General features: G+C 48.2%; 1 protein-coding gene across 1 annotated transcript in view; it reads right to left on the bottom strand.

Moving 5' to 3' along the window:
• Nucleotides 1–1,305: 1,305 nt before the first annotated feature.
• CD82 (CD82 molecule) overlaps nucleotides 1,306–17,165 on the bottom strand; it is a 130,911-nt gene continuing 115,051 nt past the window's right edge. The window contains exons 6-9 of the mRNA XM_089659413.1: nucleotides 15,683–15,790; nucleotides 14,213–14,362; nucleotides 11,092–11,175; nucleotides 1,306–4,819 (exon numbers count right to left, since the gene is read on the bottom strand). Of these exons, the coding sequence (XP_089515539.1) occupies nucleotides 4,742–4,819; nucleotides 11,092–11,175; nucleotides 14,213–14,362; nucleotides 15,683–15,790 (420 nt within the window). The 3' untranslated portion in view covers nucleotides 1,306–4,741. The remainder of the gene's footprint in view (nucleotides 4,820–11,091; nucleotides 11,176–14,212; nucleotides 14,363–15,682; nucleotides 15,791–17,165) is intronic.

Below are 17,165 nucleotides of genomic sequence, written 5' to 3'. Positions count from 1 at the left end.
TCATTGTTGTCCATCTAGTGCACTTGTTAATTTCATTAACATCAAAGCAGCGGACACTCATTAACAACCCTCTCTGCTACTTACCTGACCAAATCAATATCCCAGGAGTTTCATTGACTTGATAATATACTCTGATTAAAAAGTCTTCCTTTAATTTTTTTTGAGCAGTATATACGTCCCCCAGGACATAGAAGGTATACGACCCTCCCCCAGGATGTATAAGGTATATGGCTCCCCCCAGGATAAGGTATACAGCTCCCCCCAGGATGTATAAGGTATACGGGCTCTCCCCAGGATAAGGTATACAGCTCCCCCCCAGGATGTATAAGGTATATGGCTGCCCCCCAATATAAGGTATACAGCTCCCCCCAGGATGTATAAGGTATACGGGCTCTCCCCAGGATAAGGTATACGTCTGCCCCCCAGGACGCATAAGGTATACGGCTCTCCCCCCCGGATGTAGAAGGTATACGGCCGCCCCCCAGGATAAGGTATATGGCCCTCCCCTAGCATGTATAAGGTATATGGCCACCCCCTCAGGATGTATAAGGTATATGGCCCTCCCCTAGCATGTAGAAGGTATATGGCCCTCCCCCAGGATGTAGAAGGTATACAGCCCCCCCCCCAGGATGTAAAAGGTATATGGCTGCCCCCCCAGGACGTAGAAGGTATACGGCCCTTCCCCAGGATATAAAAGGTATACGGCTGCCCCTCCAGGACGTAGAAGGTATACGGCTCTCCACCAGCATGTAGAAGGTATATGGCTGCCCCCCCAGGATGTAGAAGGTATACGGCCCTTCCCCAGGATATAGAAGGTATACAGCTGCCCCTCCAGGACGTAGAAGGTATACAGCTCTCCACCAGCATGTAGAAGGTATACAGTCCTTCCCCAGGATATAGAAGGTATACGGTTGCCCCTCCAGGACGTAGAAGGTATACGGCCCCCCCCAGGATGTAGAAGGTATACGGCCCTTCCCCAGGATGTAGAAGGTATACGGCTGCCCCTCCAGGACGTAGAAGGTATACGGCTGCCCCTCCAGGATGTAGAAGGTATACGGCTGCCCCTCCAGGACGTAGAAGGTATACGGCCCTTCCCCAGGATATAGAAGGTATACGGCTCTCCACCAGCATGTAGAAGGTATACGGCTCTCCACCAGCATGTAGAAGGTATACGGCTGCCCCTCCAGGACGTAGAAGGTATACGGCTCTCCACCAGCATGTAGAAGGTATATGGTTCCCCCCCAGGATATAGAAGGTATACGGCCAGTAGAAGCCACAAAGACAAGTGAGCACAGACAACAGCACTGAATACTACACATTTATTTACAACTAATATTTTTTTATACAGAAATAAAATGATCTATTTAGATAGCTTTGCTCTTTTGTTTTTTTTTTACATAACTCTATACAAAGCAGTCATAACCAAAATGAAATCTTGCTGCCCAGCAGGCTTAGGGCTTTTATCTATGGGTGCCTGACACTGCCTAGGGGGGTCCCGAGTGACTCCATGCTTTCTGCTGCCAGGTTCAGTATGCAAAAGTTTGCCCTGTACAACCGTTCACACTGGTGAAGCAGCAGTCAGTACTCAGCGACGCTTTGCTCAGTGTCATACGCAAGTCTGATCATTCTGATGTTTTCGGTGAGGCCAGCTCTCAACAAAGTTTAATAAGCACTTGTCAACTGTCCTAACAGAGGACACTTTTGCACACTGTGTCCAGTAGCACCATGTATGAAGGAGATACAGTCCTTGAATGGATTCGTCCATCTAAAAGTCATACATCATTTTTGATAGCTGCTGCACCTTTTTATGTCTTTAGGGGGCGCCAATGGTGAGTTTGAGTTCCGGATTCCCCATTATTGCTGTAACTTTGACGATGGGTTCATACGCTCCCTAGTGCATGTTCAGGGTATTTTATTAATAAAGCTGAACTCTGGACTGGTTTCCAGTTTTGACCTATACTCCCCAGTCCCCACACATTACAAATATGATTTTTTTTTTTCAACCTAGTTTATCTTTCTGAAGGCAATGACGTCAACTCTTTGAAATAGAAAAAGCAGCTATGGCCAAGTACTGATATTAGAAAATTGCCAATGTCACCGGGGGTTTATTTACCACAAGGCAAACCAGGCACTTGCCTAGGGCGGCAGTTTTCAGGGGGGCAGCACCTCCCCCCCAGAAGAAGGGATGAAAGAAGGGACACGTGTGCTATGGGAACCAGGTGGGATCCGAGAGAGTCTGTGAGCTGCTTGATGGTGTATGCAGGGGTGTATTTACCACAAGGCACTTGCCTAGGGCGGCAGTTTTCAGGGGGGCAGCACCTCCCCCCAGAAGAAGGGATGAAAGAAGGGACACGCGTGCTATGGGAACCAGGTGGGATCCGAGAGAGGCTGCGAGCTGCTTGATGGTGTATGCAGGGGTGTATTTACCACAAAGCACTTGCCTAGGGTGGCAGTTTTCACGGGGGCAGCACCTCCCCCCAGAAGAAGGGATGAAAGAAGGGTCACGCGTGCTATGGGAACCAGGTGGGATCTGAGAGAGGCTGCGAGCTGCTTGATGGTGTATGCAGGGGTGTATTTACCAAAAGGCACTTGCCTAGGGCGGCAGTTTTCAGGGGGGCAGCACCTTCCCCCAGAAGAAGGGATGAAAGAAGGGTCACGCACGCTATGGGAACCAGGTGGGATCCGAGCTGCTTGATGGTGTGTGTAGAGCCTGACTGTCGTTCCTGGAGATGTCTGGAGCTGTGACAATGAGTGTCTTTTTCTCTATCGCCAGGGGGGGTAGTTTGGATGATTGGGGAAGGGGCGGGGTAGTGGAAGGCTCTCCCAAGTGGGGGGCAGGGGGGTTGTTGGCTAATATCAGCAATACCAGGCTCTCTGCGTGGGAGGGAGAAGGGAGGTGGTGTTGGTCGGTGTCCGTGGAGGGCAGACACTTTTTGTGTTGCCTAGGGCAGCACAAAACCTAAATACACCACTGAATGTCACCTTTCTCAGTGTGCATGGCCATAGGAACAAACTACAATCCCCATCATGCACTGAGAATTGTAGCTGGCAATGGGTGTGAAGTTGGTTGGGCTTATCAATCAAAGTACTTGGTTATGGTGGGCAGGACAGACCAGGAGCCTCCTGGCCTACCAATCAATCAACACTATGTTAGTGAGTTGGGGGGGTCTGAGATGCCTGTGTCACCCCACTACAGATCATGGTGGCAACCTTGGGAGCAACAGTAATACTTAAAGGTGGACTGGAGAACTTCAAGCCATTACCAGAAACCATGGCAGGGAGATCCCATAGCTAGCATGCCCCAACCAGAAGACAGTGGGTGAATTGACCCACGCCCAAAAAAAAAAATGCATTTGGGTGGACCGATCCTTTCAACAAAAAAGCCAACTAAAATAAATAAAGCGCGACTGGGTCTGCTTGGAATTCCTATTAAATGTTGGCACTAGAGGTTTCTGTGCTAAAACGTAACTTCTAGAACAGATTGTGACTGACAGCGAATTTGGCGTGTTCACATTTGGCTTAGGCTGCAATGACTGGTATCGTCCTGAACACATGCAGAAACCTTGAGGGCGCATTTATTAAAAAAAAAAATGCTGTTTGAACATCGCAACAGTATGCAAATTCCTCCTCTATGAATTGGGGCAAAATCGAACATTCTCATGCAGATTGAATGTGTGAATGGGGAAAATACTACAATATGGCCACTAGATGGTGCTGACTATCATAGGAAGTAAGTGTGCTCCACAGCATCACCTAGCAGATATAATGTGGTTCCTGTTCAAACATTCGATATGCAGAGAATAAAGCCGGAGAACAATCAAATCTGGCCCAATTGCACAGAGCGAAATTATAATTCGTTCTGATTTATGGGCAGCTATATAACATTTTTTATAAATATACCCCTTAACCCCTTCACGCCGGCACCTCCCGGCCCTTTAAGGGTTCCAGATGCCAGGGCAGGGTTTAGGGACGTGACCGCCGTGACATGATCGGGAAAGGTTCCGATTGAAAGAGGAGATCGGAACCTTTCCGTGAGTACCGGACACGTGTGCTGGGAGCGCGACACATATATCCTTTTTTAATAGAGCGCAAATGTGCGGCCGCTCGGCGTCTAGGCCCAGACGCCGGGAGGCTGCACATTTGTGTGCGGCCGGCGTGAAGAGGTTTAAGTTTCAAGATGTCCTCAGGGGTTATTTCCGCAGATACAGATACAACCCTACCGTGACGGCTGATTACCAGTTTATATCTTCTGGCTCTAAGTCTCTCAATCCGAGGAACGACAAGCCCCTGTGAGCCGTTTTGGGACTTGTAGTTCCAGCCGATTGCTTGTGGATCACCCAAGCCTGCTGACGCTTCCGTTTGCTTATTTTAACATATTCATCTTAATACTAAACTTCCTTTACACACAAAAAAACAAAACAAAAAAAAAAACTAAACTAAGTCAGCAATTTTGCAAAAATTTCCGATTTTTTTTTCTGCTCAGGTGAAATTCAACCTGATCGCAACAACAACAAAAAAATGTCCGTCAGGTCAGTGAAGGGTTAAGCGCTTCACAATGACATCCCCTCTAAGAGTGCGTTCTGACAGGTAAATCATACGTGAGCTATACATATATATATATACACACAGACGGGACCAATGTTTGAGGGAAGGCAATGCATTTTCAAAATGGCGGCTGGGCTTATTCGCGTGTCATTTTTTCCCCACGTTTTTCAGAGTGGGTAGGAGACTTATTGGCCGATCAGTATTTTGGTACTTTGGTGTAATCTTCATTTTGAATTTTTCGGCAGAGGCACATGGAAAGGATCAAGCCCATAAGCTGCAGGAAAGAAAAAGAACGCAGGATTAGACTCCAAGCACCAATTATTATTATACAGTATTTATACAGCGCCAAAAGTTCGCTCAGCGCTTTACAATATAATGGGAGACAATACATGAGACAGAACAATAACAATACAATGCGATACACGAGGGGTTCGAGGGCCCTGCTCCTTGGAGCTTACAATCTAGGAGAGGGAGGATAGTAGTACGGGAGGAATAGCTGTGGGGGATGGAGTGGTAGGAAGAGTGGAGGAGATCGGAAATTAGCAGGGGGTGGGGTAGGCTTCCCTGAAGAGATGGGTTTTCAGGGTGCACCTAAAGGAGAAGAGAGTAGGCGATAGTCGGATGGATTGGGGTAGGGAGTTCCAGAGGATGGGTGAGGCCCTGGAGAAGTCCTGTAGGCGGGCATGGGAGGAGGAGACCAGGGAACTAGAGAGAAGGAGGTCTTGTGAGGAGCGGAGTGTGCGTGCTGGGCGGTACTTGGATATTAGGTCAGTGATGTAGTTCGGGGCAGTATGGTGGACGGCTTTGTACGTCAGTGTTAGGATTTTGAATTTGATCCGTTGAGCAATCGGAAGCCAGTGGAGGGATTGGCAAAGGGGGGTGGCGGAGATGGAGCGGTTGGAAAGGTGAATGAGTCTGGCAGCCGTATTCAGGATCAACTGAAGCGGGGATAGCCTGTGGTGAGGTAGGCCAGTGAGGAGGGAGTTGCAGTAGTCGAGTCGTGATATGAGGAGGGAGTGGATGAGCTGTTTAGTGGTTTCTGGGGTTAGGAACGTGCGGATTTTGGAGATGTTGTGGAGGTGAAGTCTACATGGTTTGTCAGTGATTGGACCTGGGGCTGGAAGGACAGATTGGAGTCTAGAATGACACCTAGTACTCTGGCTTGCGGGGTGGGACTGATGGTGGCGTTGTTGGTCGTGATGGAGAAGTCGGGGGGCGCGGGCTGGGGGGAAAACTAGGAGCTTAGTTTTGGAAAGGTTCAGTTTGAGGAAGTGGAGTGACATCCAATCTGATATGTCGCTCAGTAGGTGTGTGATTCGGGTGGAGACTGAAGGGGTGAGGCGAGGGGTCAAGAGATAGATTTGCGTGTCGTCGGCATAGAGGTGGTAGTTGAAGGCGTGGGAGTGTATCAGTTGGCCAAGGGAGGAGGTGTAGATGGAGAAGAGAAGGGGCCCGAGGACAGAGCCTTGAGGGACCCCAACAGAGAGGGGGAGTGAGGGGGAGGTGGTAGCATTATAGGTAACGCTGAAAGAGCATTGTGACAGGTAGGATGAGAGCCAGGAGAGAGCAGAATCTCTGAGGCCGAGAGAGAGTAGTTTTTTTTGAGGAGGAGGGGGTGGTCGACTGTGTCGAAGGCCGCAGAGAGGTTGAGGAGTAGGAGCTCCTACGAGGTTTTTGTAAACGGTTACAAAAAAAGGCACATTATGTAAAAAGCAGCGAACACATAAAGCTCTATTTACTAAGAAGTAAGGAAAAGATATTTTATTTTAGGTATTATGCAGGCCATAGACGGGCCGTTTATCGGCCGAATTTTCGTCTGAAAGAATAATCGGCCGATATTCTCACCATTAGTGGGCAATGTCATCGGATGATTTTCGCGGTTCCTTCTCGTTTCTTTTATCGGTCATCCTGAAAAATCTACGAAAAACAGCCGATTTTCGTAAGCAACAGAATGACCGATTTTTCGTTTTTTGGCTGACAATTCGGCCGATAAATGACCCGTCTATGGCCTGCATTAGACTGAAAACTTCAAATCTCATTGGACGAAGGCTGGCCCATACACTATACAATTTTCTTACAAATCTCTGCCCAATTTTCTTTAGATTTATCTTCTATAGTAGTGCAAGGGTCTGCCTAATTGGATAGAATTAAAAAGTGTTGTTTAGGTTTCACCTCATATTATATGGTTTTTGGTAAATCTAAAGCAAAAATCTCAAGAAAATTGTATAATGTATGGCCAGCCTTAGCTGAAAAGAACTGTCACTTTTTTGAAAATAAGAATCTTTATCCTGGTGTGTTAGGTTTAAAAATTAAAGTGATTTTAATGGCAGAAGTTTTTTTTACATCTTAATGCGTTCTATGCAAAAGGGTGAAAAAAAAAAAAAAAACCAAAAACTTCTGGTCTCAACTTCCCCGCCCCTCCAATACTTAACTGAGCCCCATCTCGATCCAGTAATGTGCCAGAGAGCAGTGGCTCTCCGGGGACTCTCCTTTATTGGCTCAAACAGCAACCACAACCAGTGAGCCAATGAGGAGAGAGCAGTAAACATCCTGCATAGCAGAGCCGTACAAAGCAGTGTGCTTACAGTGGAAAGCACACACACAGTTAACCCTTTGATTGCCCAACATTTAACCCCTTCCTGCCCAGTGCCATTAGTACAGTGTCAGTGCTTTTTATTATCACTGATTACTGTATTGGTGTCACTGGGGACACCAAGTCAGTTTCCCCCCCATTGTCAGAATACCCACCGCAGTCCCGTTATAAGTCGCTGATCGCCACCATTACTAGAATATTAAAAAAAAAATCCAGTATACATACATTTGTAGACGCTATAACTTTCACATAAACCAATTAATTTACACGTATTGGGATTTTTTTTTTGTAGCAAAGACTTGTAGCAGAAAACATTTTGGCCTAAATTTATGCCCAAATTTTTTTTTTTTTACTGGATATGTTTAACCTCCCTAGCGGTCTGATTATGTCAGTATTTCTGTGCTCAAAGCGCTACTTTTTTTGCATGGAAATATGTATTTTTTTATTGTAGGCCTGTAATTTTTAAGAATAACTCACTGAAATCTGTCCGAACAAGAGTCTAGTAAACATCCCGGGTATGATAAAATGTGAAACACGAAATCATAAATTATAATTTAATAAATAATCATAAAAAATAATAATATAATAATAATAAATTTAATTCAATAATATAATCAAACCAAAAACACTGAAATGTGAAATAGAGCGCCAAGTTCGCACATCGCTGAGCAAAGTCGCAGAATCGTTTTCAGTGTCTGATGAGGAATTTCCCCCACGAATCATTATCACTCAATTCTGCAAGTGGATCTGATTTACTATCGCTGTTCTCTAGCCGGTCTAAAACCGCTTTTGACCTAAAGGGACGCTTTTTGGACGCCATGGACGTTTCTCAGCTTCCAGGCAGAAAGAACAGTAAAAATGCAGACAGGGGACAGGACAAAGCACTCGGGACAAAATGTATGTGAAATGGTTTGATACAGGAATGTTATACTATGTGATTTTAGTGTATTTAGTGAATGTCACTTTTAAAATGTTCAAATTTCCCGCCAGTTCCATCCCCCGTACGTCCCTACGTTGCAGGGAACAGAACCCAGAAGACAGATGCCGGCATCTGCCGGAGGACATTACAGGGGACACTGCAGGGGGGAGATCACGGGAGCGCAGGACAAGGTAAGTGAAGAAGAGATCCCAGAGCAACGCTGCAGTGTATTCCTGAGTGTAGCTCGGGGTTACCGCTTGTGGGAAAATTTACCCCGAGCTACACTTGGGAACACCGCCAGGAAGGACAAAATGTATGTGAAATGGTTTGATACAGGAATGTTATACTATGTGATTTTAGTGTATTGAGTGAATGTCACTTTTTGTCATTTTCAAATTTCCCGCCGTTCCGTCCCCCGTACGTCCCGACGTTGCAGGAGACGGAACCCAGAAGACAGATGCCGGCATCAGCCGGAGGACATTGCCGGGGACACTGCAGGAGGGACATCGCGGGAGTGCAGGACAAGGTAAGTGAAGAACAGATCCCGGAGCAGTGCCGCATGGTAAGCCTGAGTGTAGCTCGGGGTTACCGCTTGTGGTACTGAAACTTTACCCCGAGCTACACTCGGGAATACCGCCAGGGGGGTTAATAGCAAAAAGTCAAAAATATAATTTTTTTCTCAAAACTGTTGGTCTTTTATTGTTTATAGTGCAAAAAAAAAAAGCACCAGTGATCAAATACCACTGAACAAAAGCTCTATTTGTGGGAAAAAAGGATGTAAATTTAATTTGGGTGCAGCATTGCATGATCGCGCAATTGTCAAAGTAACACAGCGCCGTATCGCAAAAAATGGCCCGGTCAGGAAGGGGGGGAAATGCTCAGGAAGGCAAGTGGTTTGACTTAGATGGTGGAAGGTGTGATAAGTGAGGCTGCTATGCATCGTTCTGCCTCTCGGTGGCACTACATGATTTATTATCTGAAACGTGGCGGCATTTAAGGAGACAAACACGCCTAATGCCATGTGCAGTAACTTACACGTAACCAATCGCTTTTCATTGGCCTGTTCCCCTGAAGTTACTGATTTCTGCCAAGGGATGAGTAAAACGAACTCGGCACAGCCGGCTCCGAGACCGAACAGCGTTCAGATAACAGAGCTGGCTGTACAATCTACCGTCTGATCGAATTCCCTTGGCTGAATGTCCAATACGTTTACTAACTCTATGTAAGGTGAAAGCCTCCCTAAACTATTCCTTCCATTTGTATAAAACCGGGGTTGTGCTCAGGGGTGGACTGACAACTCATGGGGCCCCCGGGCAATAGGGGATCATGGGGCCCCTGTGTCCTCGTCCACACCTAAACCACACCCAAAAAAGCCTATGAAAGGTACCTACAGCATCTCATGGGGCCCCCTACTGACCCCGGGCCCTTGGGCAGTGCCCGAGTTCCCAAATGGTCAGTCTGCCCCTGGTTGTGCTATATAGTTACCTGCAGAGCTATAGGTTCATGTCCATCCCATTGACTTGAACCCCTCCTTGCTGGTGTGTGCCGGCCCTTTAAGAGATAATGATCACAGTGATCATGATCCTGCCCTACCGCCTCCTGACCTGGGTAGTTGGTGACAATGCAGTTGCAGTGCTGAGTATACAATTGCGCACAAGTTGAAGTCATACAAAGTGTGACAATTTGATCCCCGAATTAGACTGAATACATAAAAATGGGCAGCACAGTGGCTAAATGGTTTGCACTTCCACCTGGCAGTACTAGGGTCGTTGGTTCGAATCCCAACCACTGCACCACCTATCTGGAGTTTGCATGTTCTCCCTGTGCCTGCGTGGGTTTCCTCCGGGTACTCCGGTTTCCTCCTACACTCCAAAGACATGCTGGTAGGTGAATTGGCTCCTGTCTAAATTGTCCCTAGTATGTGTATGTATGAATGTGAGTTAGGGACCTTAGATTGCACTCCACTTGAGAGTTGGGGACCTTAGATTGCACTCCACTTGAGGGTTAGGGACCTTAGATTGTACGCCCCTTGAGGGTTGGGGACCTTAGATTGCACGCCCCTTGAGGGTTGGGGACCTTAGATTGTACGCCCCTTGAGGGTTGGGGACCTTAGATTGTACGCCCCTTGAGGGTTAGGGACCTTAGATTGTACGCCCCTTGAGGGTTAGGGACCTTAGATTGTACGCCCCTTGAGGGTTGGGGACCTTAGATTGTACGCTCCTTGAGGGTCGGGGACCTTAGATTGCACTCCACTTGAGGGTTGGGGACCTTAGATTGTACACTCCTTGAGGGTTGGGGACCTTAGATTGCACGCCCCTTGAGGGTTGGGGACCTTAGATTGTACGCCCCTTGAGGGTTGGGGACCTTAGATTGTACGCCCCTTGAGGGTTGGGGACCTTAGATTGTACGCCCCTTGAGGGTTGGGGACCTTAGATTGTACGCCCCTTGAGGGTTAGGGACCTTAGATTGTACACCCCTTGAGGGTTGGGGACCTTAGATTGTACACCCCTTGAGGGTTGGGGACCTTAGATTGTACGCCCCTTGAGGGTTGGGGACCTTAGATTGTACGCCCCTTGAGGGTTAGGGACTGATGGGAATGTACAATATATATGTAAAGCGCTGTGTAAATTGACGGCACTATATAAGTACCTGAAATAAATAAATAAATAAAAAACAACTAAAACAAACAACTTACCTATTCACTAGCGGCTATTGTCAACGTAGTCTCCTTGTGAAGCCTCTGAGGCCAAGCCCGATGGGCGGGGCGAAACGCGTCAGTAGCAGCGCTTAGACCACTCAACACATACACAACACCCTGGACTACTGGGGCTGGTTTTGAGCTGCGCCTCCCAACACAGGTACGCAAATATGTGGCCCCCACGAAAATAAAGCCCAGTTCTGGGAGGCCGCATATTTGTGTGACGTCGGCGCCAAGGGGTTAAATTTCAGAAGTTGTCGTCGGTCAGTTCCCCCCCCATTGTCAGGTGCTGAAATGCGTGGAGCGCGGGTTCACTTTAGGACATTTTGGCCTTACCTCAATAACGGCGACTGCCACGCACACGCCCAGGATGATCCCCAGGTTGTCCTTCAGCCAGCTCTCCACTTGGTTCTCGCAGCCCTGGGAGAGAAGGAAACATTTAGACACAGGGCAGGGTGTGGCCGCGTTTCGCTATCACTGTGTTCCGGCATTATGTAAAAGAATCTGGCACGGCTTTCACCTACACAGATCAACAACAACTTCTGGAATGTTTGGTGTATCTGATAAATCTACAAGGTGGAGGAGGATCTTTGTCCAGAACACAAAGTAACAGCGCTGGGGGGGGAAAAAAAGATTCTGCTACAGAGTTGCTTGTGCTTAAAGCGGTATTGAACCCAAAAAACAAAAATGTAATATATTGCAGCTTACCAATCATTACGTAGATGTGGAGGCTGCATTAGTTTTCTTTTAGGCTTTTTTCCCCTCTATTTTAACCTGGTGATCTGGCCAGTAACACACCTCCTGTATTAGAGCGCCCCCGCTCTGGATGAAGGAGCACGGGGGGCACAGCAGACAGAACCATTGCCAGTCTGGGGGGAGGGGAGTGTTCGATGTACTAGCAGATTTAGTCCTCATGTACATTGGGCATTTTAAAAATGCCAGTAGAGTTAACTCTATAAAGTCATGTTAAAAACGCACATTTTTCCGAATTTTTTTTAGCGTTTTTGTGTTAGCGTATAGCCACATTTTTCCGCACCAGAGGCAGACTGACCATTTGGAAACTCGGGCACTGCCTGAGGGCCCGGGGTCAGTAGGGGGCCCCATGAGATGCACCTGGTACCTTTTTCCTAGGCTTTTTTGAGTTTTGGCAAGGACACAGGGGCCCCATGATCCCCTATTGCCCGGGGGCCCCATGAGTTGTCAGTCCACCCCTGTTCCACACTTGTGTTTTTTAGCTTTTTTTCACACAAAAAAATTGCTCAATAAACGCCCCAAAAATGCCGGTTTGCTGCATTTTGCTGCGTTTATCAGCGTTAAAAGCAAACAGGGAACCCTGGTTTCTTGCCGTATTTGCTTTTTTAAATTCCACCCAATGCATGTGACTTCAAGTGCGTTTTTGACTGCAATTCAGAAGATGTAAATCCAGCATTATTCCTGATGTATCAACTGATCGCAATATAGAAAAAAGCCACGACCAGATCTATGTGACCGTGAGGTCCCAACCAGGGGCGGACTGACCATTTGTAAACTCGGGCACTGCCTGAGGGCCCGGGGTCAGTAGGGGGCCCCATGAGATGCCCCTGGTACCTTTTTCATAGGCTTTTTTTGAGTTTGGGCAAGGACACAGGGGCCCCATGATCCCCTATTGCCCGGGGGCCCCATGAGTTGTCAGTCCGCCCCTGATACCAACACCCAATTTATCCCACATCTAGTATAAGTGCCCGGTCATACCTGTGCGATTTCAGGCGTGATTTGTAAATTGAAATTGCACCTGAAATCGATTCTAACGAATGTGAATGTCCGGGTCTTAACATGTGCGATTTGCTGCAGCGTGATTTCTAAAGTAGCTTGTGCATTATTTTTCGGTTTTGTTGCGATTTCATATACCGTATTTTTCGCTCCATAAGACGCACTTTGTTCCCCCCAAAAAAGGGGGGAAAATGTCAGTGCGTCTTATGGAGCGAATGTAAAGTGGCCGGTCCGGTATTTCTGCCGCCACCATGTCAGAATATCGGGGCGGCCGCTCAGCTCTTCTCTCCTGCAGGACCTTACCTGTTCCTCGCTGCAGCGCTGCAGTCTTCCCGTGGCGGCTTCTGTGACAGCCGGGTGCCCACTGCGCATGAATGAGAAGCGCCGCGCTTTGTGAATGGTCCGGTGTCTTCTGGGACACATGACAGGTCCCAGAAGGCTCCGGGCCATTCACAAAGCGCGGCGCTTGTCGCGCATGCGCAGTGGGCACCCGGCTGTCACAGAAGCCGCCACGGGAAGAAGGAAGGACAACTCCGCGGAAGTGGGAGCGGGTACCTGTCAAATTCAGGTACCCATTCCCCCTCCCTCCCCAAAGGTCCGCAGTCTCTGGTAATCTCTTTTACTGTCTGCAGTCTCTGGTCATCCCCTGCACTGTGTCCACAGTCTCTGGTCATCTCCTGCACTGTGTCCGCAGTCTCTGGTCATTCCCTGTACTGTGTCCGCAGTCTCTGGTCATCCCCTGTACAGTGTCCGCAGTCTCTGGTCATCCCTGTACTGTGTCCGCAGTCTCTGGTCATCCCCTGTACTGTGTCCGCAGTCTCTGGTCATCCCCTGTACTGTGTCCGCAGTCTCTGGTCATCCCCTGTACTGTGTCCGCAGTCTCTGGTCATTCCCTGTACGGTGTCCGCAGTCTCTGGTCATCCCCTGTACTGTGTCCACAGTCTCTGGTCATCCCCTGTACTGTGTCCGCAGTCTCTGGTCATCCCCTGTACTGTGTCCGCAGTCTCTGGTCATCCCCTGTACTGTGTCCGCAGTCTCTGGTCATCCCCTGTACTGTGTCCGCAGTCTCTGGTCATCCCCTGTACTGTGTCCGCAGTCTCTGGTCATCCCCTGTACTGTGTCCGCAGTCTCTGGTCATCTCCTGTACCGTGTCCGCAGTCTCTGGTCATCTCCTGTACCGTGTCCGCAGTCTCTGGTCATCTCCTGTATCGTGTCCGCAGTCTCTGGTCATCCCCTGTACTGTGTCCGCAGTCTCTGGTCATCTCCTGTACTGTGTCTGCAGTCTCTGGTCATCTCCTCTACCGTGTCCGCAGTCTCTGGTCATCTCCTGTACCGTGTCCGCAGTCTCTGGTCATCTCCTGTACTGTGTCCGCAGTCTCTGGTCATCCCCTGTACTGTATCTGCAGTCCATTGGTTCAGAATATTTTTTTTCTTGTTTTTCTCCTCTAAAACCTAGGTGCGTCTTATGGAGCGAAAAATACGGTACATAGAATATAATGGTAATCGCACTGCAAATTGCAAGAAATAGTTGAAAATCTTCATAAGCAGCAATAAAGTCTTCAGAAATCGCAAATGAAATCACGCTGAAATTGCAGAGGTGTAACTAGTGACTAAATGGGCCCCCAGTCCTTAACAGCCCTTCTGCAGTTGTGTGGTCAGCAGGCTTGCCATGTCTGTCTCTGCTTGAGGAGGGTATGCGGTCACTTACACTCTGATACAAGTTTGATGCGGTGGCGTTACAGAAACCGTATGAGCTGTTGGAATTCTGAACACAAGAACAGGGGAAGGTGTCCGTGTGGTTGCTCACGCTCGGGTTCTTGGTCCAGTTCTGGTAACCTTTCCAGCCGCAACACTGGAGCTGTAATCAAAAAGAAACAGAATGGTTAATAAAGTAAAATAAATCATTCATATATTGTGCCTAATGTTTACATAACAGGGGGACTGTACACAAAATACAAAATATGCCTTAGAGTTTAGTATGATGGAACCCCATTACATCAGGGTCCTCATCAGAGCCCCATTTGCAACAGGATCTCCATCAGGTCCCTCCTTGCATCAGGGTTGACATCAGAGTCCCACCCTTGTATAAGGGTTCCCCTCAGAGTCCCACCATTGCATCAGAGCCGTACCTAACATCAGTGTCCCCATCAGAGCCCCACCAATGCATCTCAGTCCCCATCAGAGTCCCGCCATTGCATCAGGGTCCCCATCATTGCATCGGGGTACCCAGCAGAGTCCAGCTAATGCATCAGGGTCCCCAGCAGAGTCAAACCATTGCAACAGGGTCCCCACCAGGGTCAAACCATTGCAACAGGGTCCCCATCAGAAGCAAACCATTGCATCAGGGTCCCCATCAGAAGCAAACCATTGCATCAGGGTCCCCATCAGAGTCCCGCCATTGCAACAGAGTCCCCACCAAAGTCCCGCTCTTGCATCAGGGTCCCCATCAAAGTCCCACTCTTGCATCAGGGTCTCCATCTGTGTCCCACCATTGCATCAGGGTCCCCATCAGAGTCCCTCCATTGCATCAAGGTCCCCATCAGAGTCCCACCATTGCATCAAGGTCCCCATCAGAGTCCCACCATTGCATCAAGGTCCCCATCAGAGTCCCAGCATTGCATCAGGGTCCCCACCAGAGTCAAACCATTGCGACAGGGTCCCCACCAGAGTCAAACCATTGCAGCAGGGTCCCTACCAGAGTCAAACCATTGCAACAGGGTCCCCATCAGAGTCAAACCATTGCAATAGGATCCCCATCAGAGTCAAACCATTGCAATAGGATCCCCATCAGAGTCAAACCATTGCAATAGGATCCCCATCAGAGTCAAACCATTGCAATAGGGTGCCCATCAGAGTCAAACCATTGCAACAGGGTCCCCACCAGAGTCAAACCATTGCAACAGGGTCCCCATCAGAGGCAAACCATTGCAACAGGGTCCCCATCAGAGGCAAACCATTGCAACAGGGTCCCCATGAGAGTCCCATCATTGCATCAGGGCCCCCATCAGAGTCCCACCATTGCATCAGGTTACCCATCAGAGTCCCACCATTGCATCAAGAGAAGAGACCATAGGCAGCCTCTCTGAATTATCCATATAACAGTAGTGATGTGGACACACTGAGCAGATTAGTCTATTAATGGAAATGTCAGTCAGTGAGGCACTTCTTCTACACTCACAGTGTGCTGGATATAGTCCCATGTGATCTCCGCATTGCTGTTCACATTGTCCTCCGGGTTGTAGGTCACAATCAGCTCGTCAATGATGGTGGACATCTCATTTTTAAGCTGAAAGAAAAAGACAAAGCAAATGAGGAACATTATTTTTTTTGTTATTTGTCGTCAAGTAGAAGAGGACACCGAAACTGAAACTGGTCCCATACCAAGGTTATATGCAAAACTGGACTTCAACTGAAAAAGTCTGTCCCCACCCTCTACCGGCCCCAAGTCTCCCTATTGGTCCTTCAATACGATGTGCTGCGGCCAACAGGGAAGGCTAGAAAGCGGAACCTAAAGGAGCCAAAACACATTTTTCTACAGAAGACGTCAACATTTTCTTTAGGGCACAAATGAAGCTAAAATATAAAGGCATGTTCTAATGCCCTATGGGGGCGGTCTTTCTGGTGAGTGTAGTTAAAGTGATAGTCCACTTTTTACAAAAGAAAAAAAAAGTAAAAAAAAAGTACAAAAGAAAAAAGTAGTAAATACATCAACACGGATTTTATAATCAATGTGCACTTATCAATCCTTTTGCACTGAAGCCTGTAAAACAGGGGTCTCCAAACTTTCCCCAAAAAAGAACCAGTTTACTATGCTTTAGACTTTAGGGGTGTCGGACTGTGGCAAAAGTGAGTAGAAAACGCCCCAGCGTCAGTGAAACTAAAAAAATTACAGCGCACTTGCAATCAGTAAGAAGAAACCCCATCACTGGTGTCATTGGGAGGATTAGTGCCCCATCACTGGTGTCAGTGGAAGAAATAATGCCCATCATTGGTGTCAGTGGAAGGAATAGTGCCCCATCATTGGTATCAGTGGGAGGAATAGTGCCCCATCATTGGTGTCAGTGGGAGGAATAGTGCCCCATCACTGGTGTCAGTGGGAGGAATAGTGCCCCATCACTGGTGTCAGTGGGAGGAATAGTGTCCCATCACTGGTGTCAGTGGGAGGAATAGTGCCCCATCACTGGTGTCAGTGGGAGGAATAGCGCCCCATCACTGGTGTCAGTGGAAGACACAATGCCCATCAATGGTGTCAGTGGAAGGAATAGCGCCCCATCACTGGTGTCAGTGGAAGACATAATGCCCATCAATGGTGTCAGTGGAAGGAATAGTGCCCCATCATTGGTGTCAGTGGGAGGAATAGTGCCCCATCACTGGTGTCAGTGGGAGGAATAGCGCCCCATCATTGGTGTCAGTGGAAGAAATAATGCCCATCATTGGTGTCAGTGGGAGGAATAGTGCCCCATCATTGGTGTCAGTGGAAGAAATAATGCCCTATCATTGGTGTCAGGGGGAGGAATAGTGGCCCATCATTGGTGTCAGGGGGAGGAATAGTGGCCCATCTTCGGTGTTGCGGGGAGGAATAGTTCCTCATTGTTGCTGTCAGTGGCAGGGATATGCCCTATCATTGGTGTCAGAGGGATGAATAGTGTCCCATCAATGGT

This window comes from Staurois parvus, unplaced genomic scaffold, assembly GCF_062004578.1.
Source record: "Staurois parvus isolate SC_StPar_1 unplaced genomic scaffold, SC_StPar_1.0 ptg001155l, whole genome shotgun sequence".
In the NCBI taxonomy this organism is placed as follows: domain Eukaryota; kingdom Metazoa; phylum Chordata; class Amphibia; order Anura; family Ranidae; genus Staurois; species Staurois parvus.
This window is presented reverse-complemented; position numbering and strand designations above follow the sequence as displayed.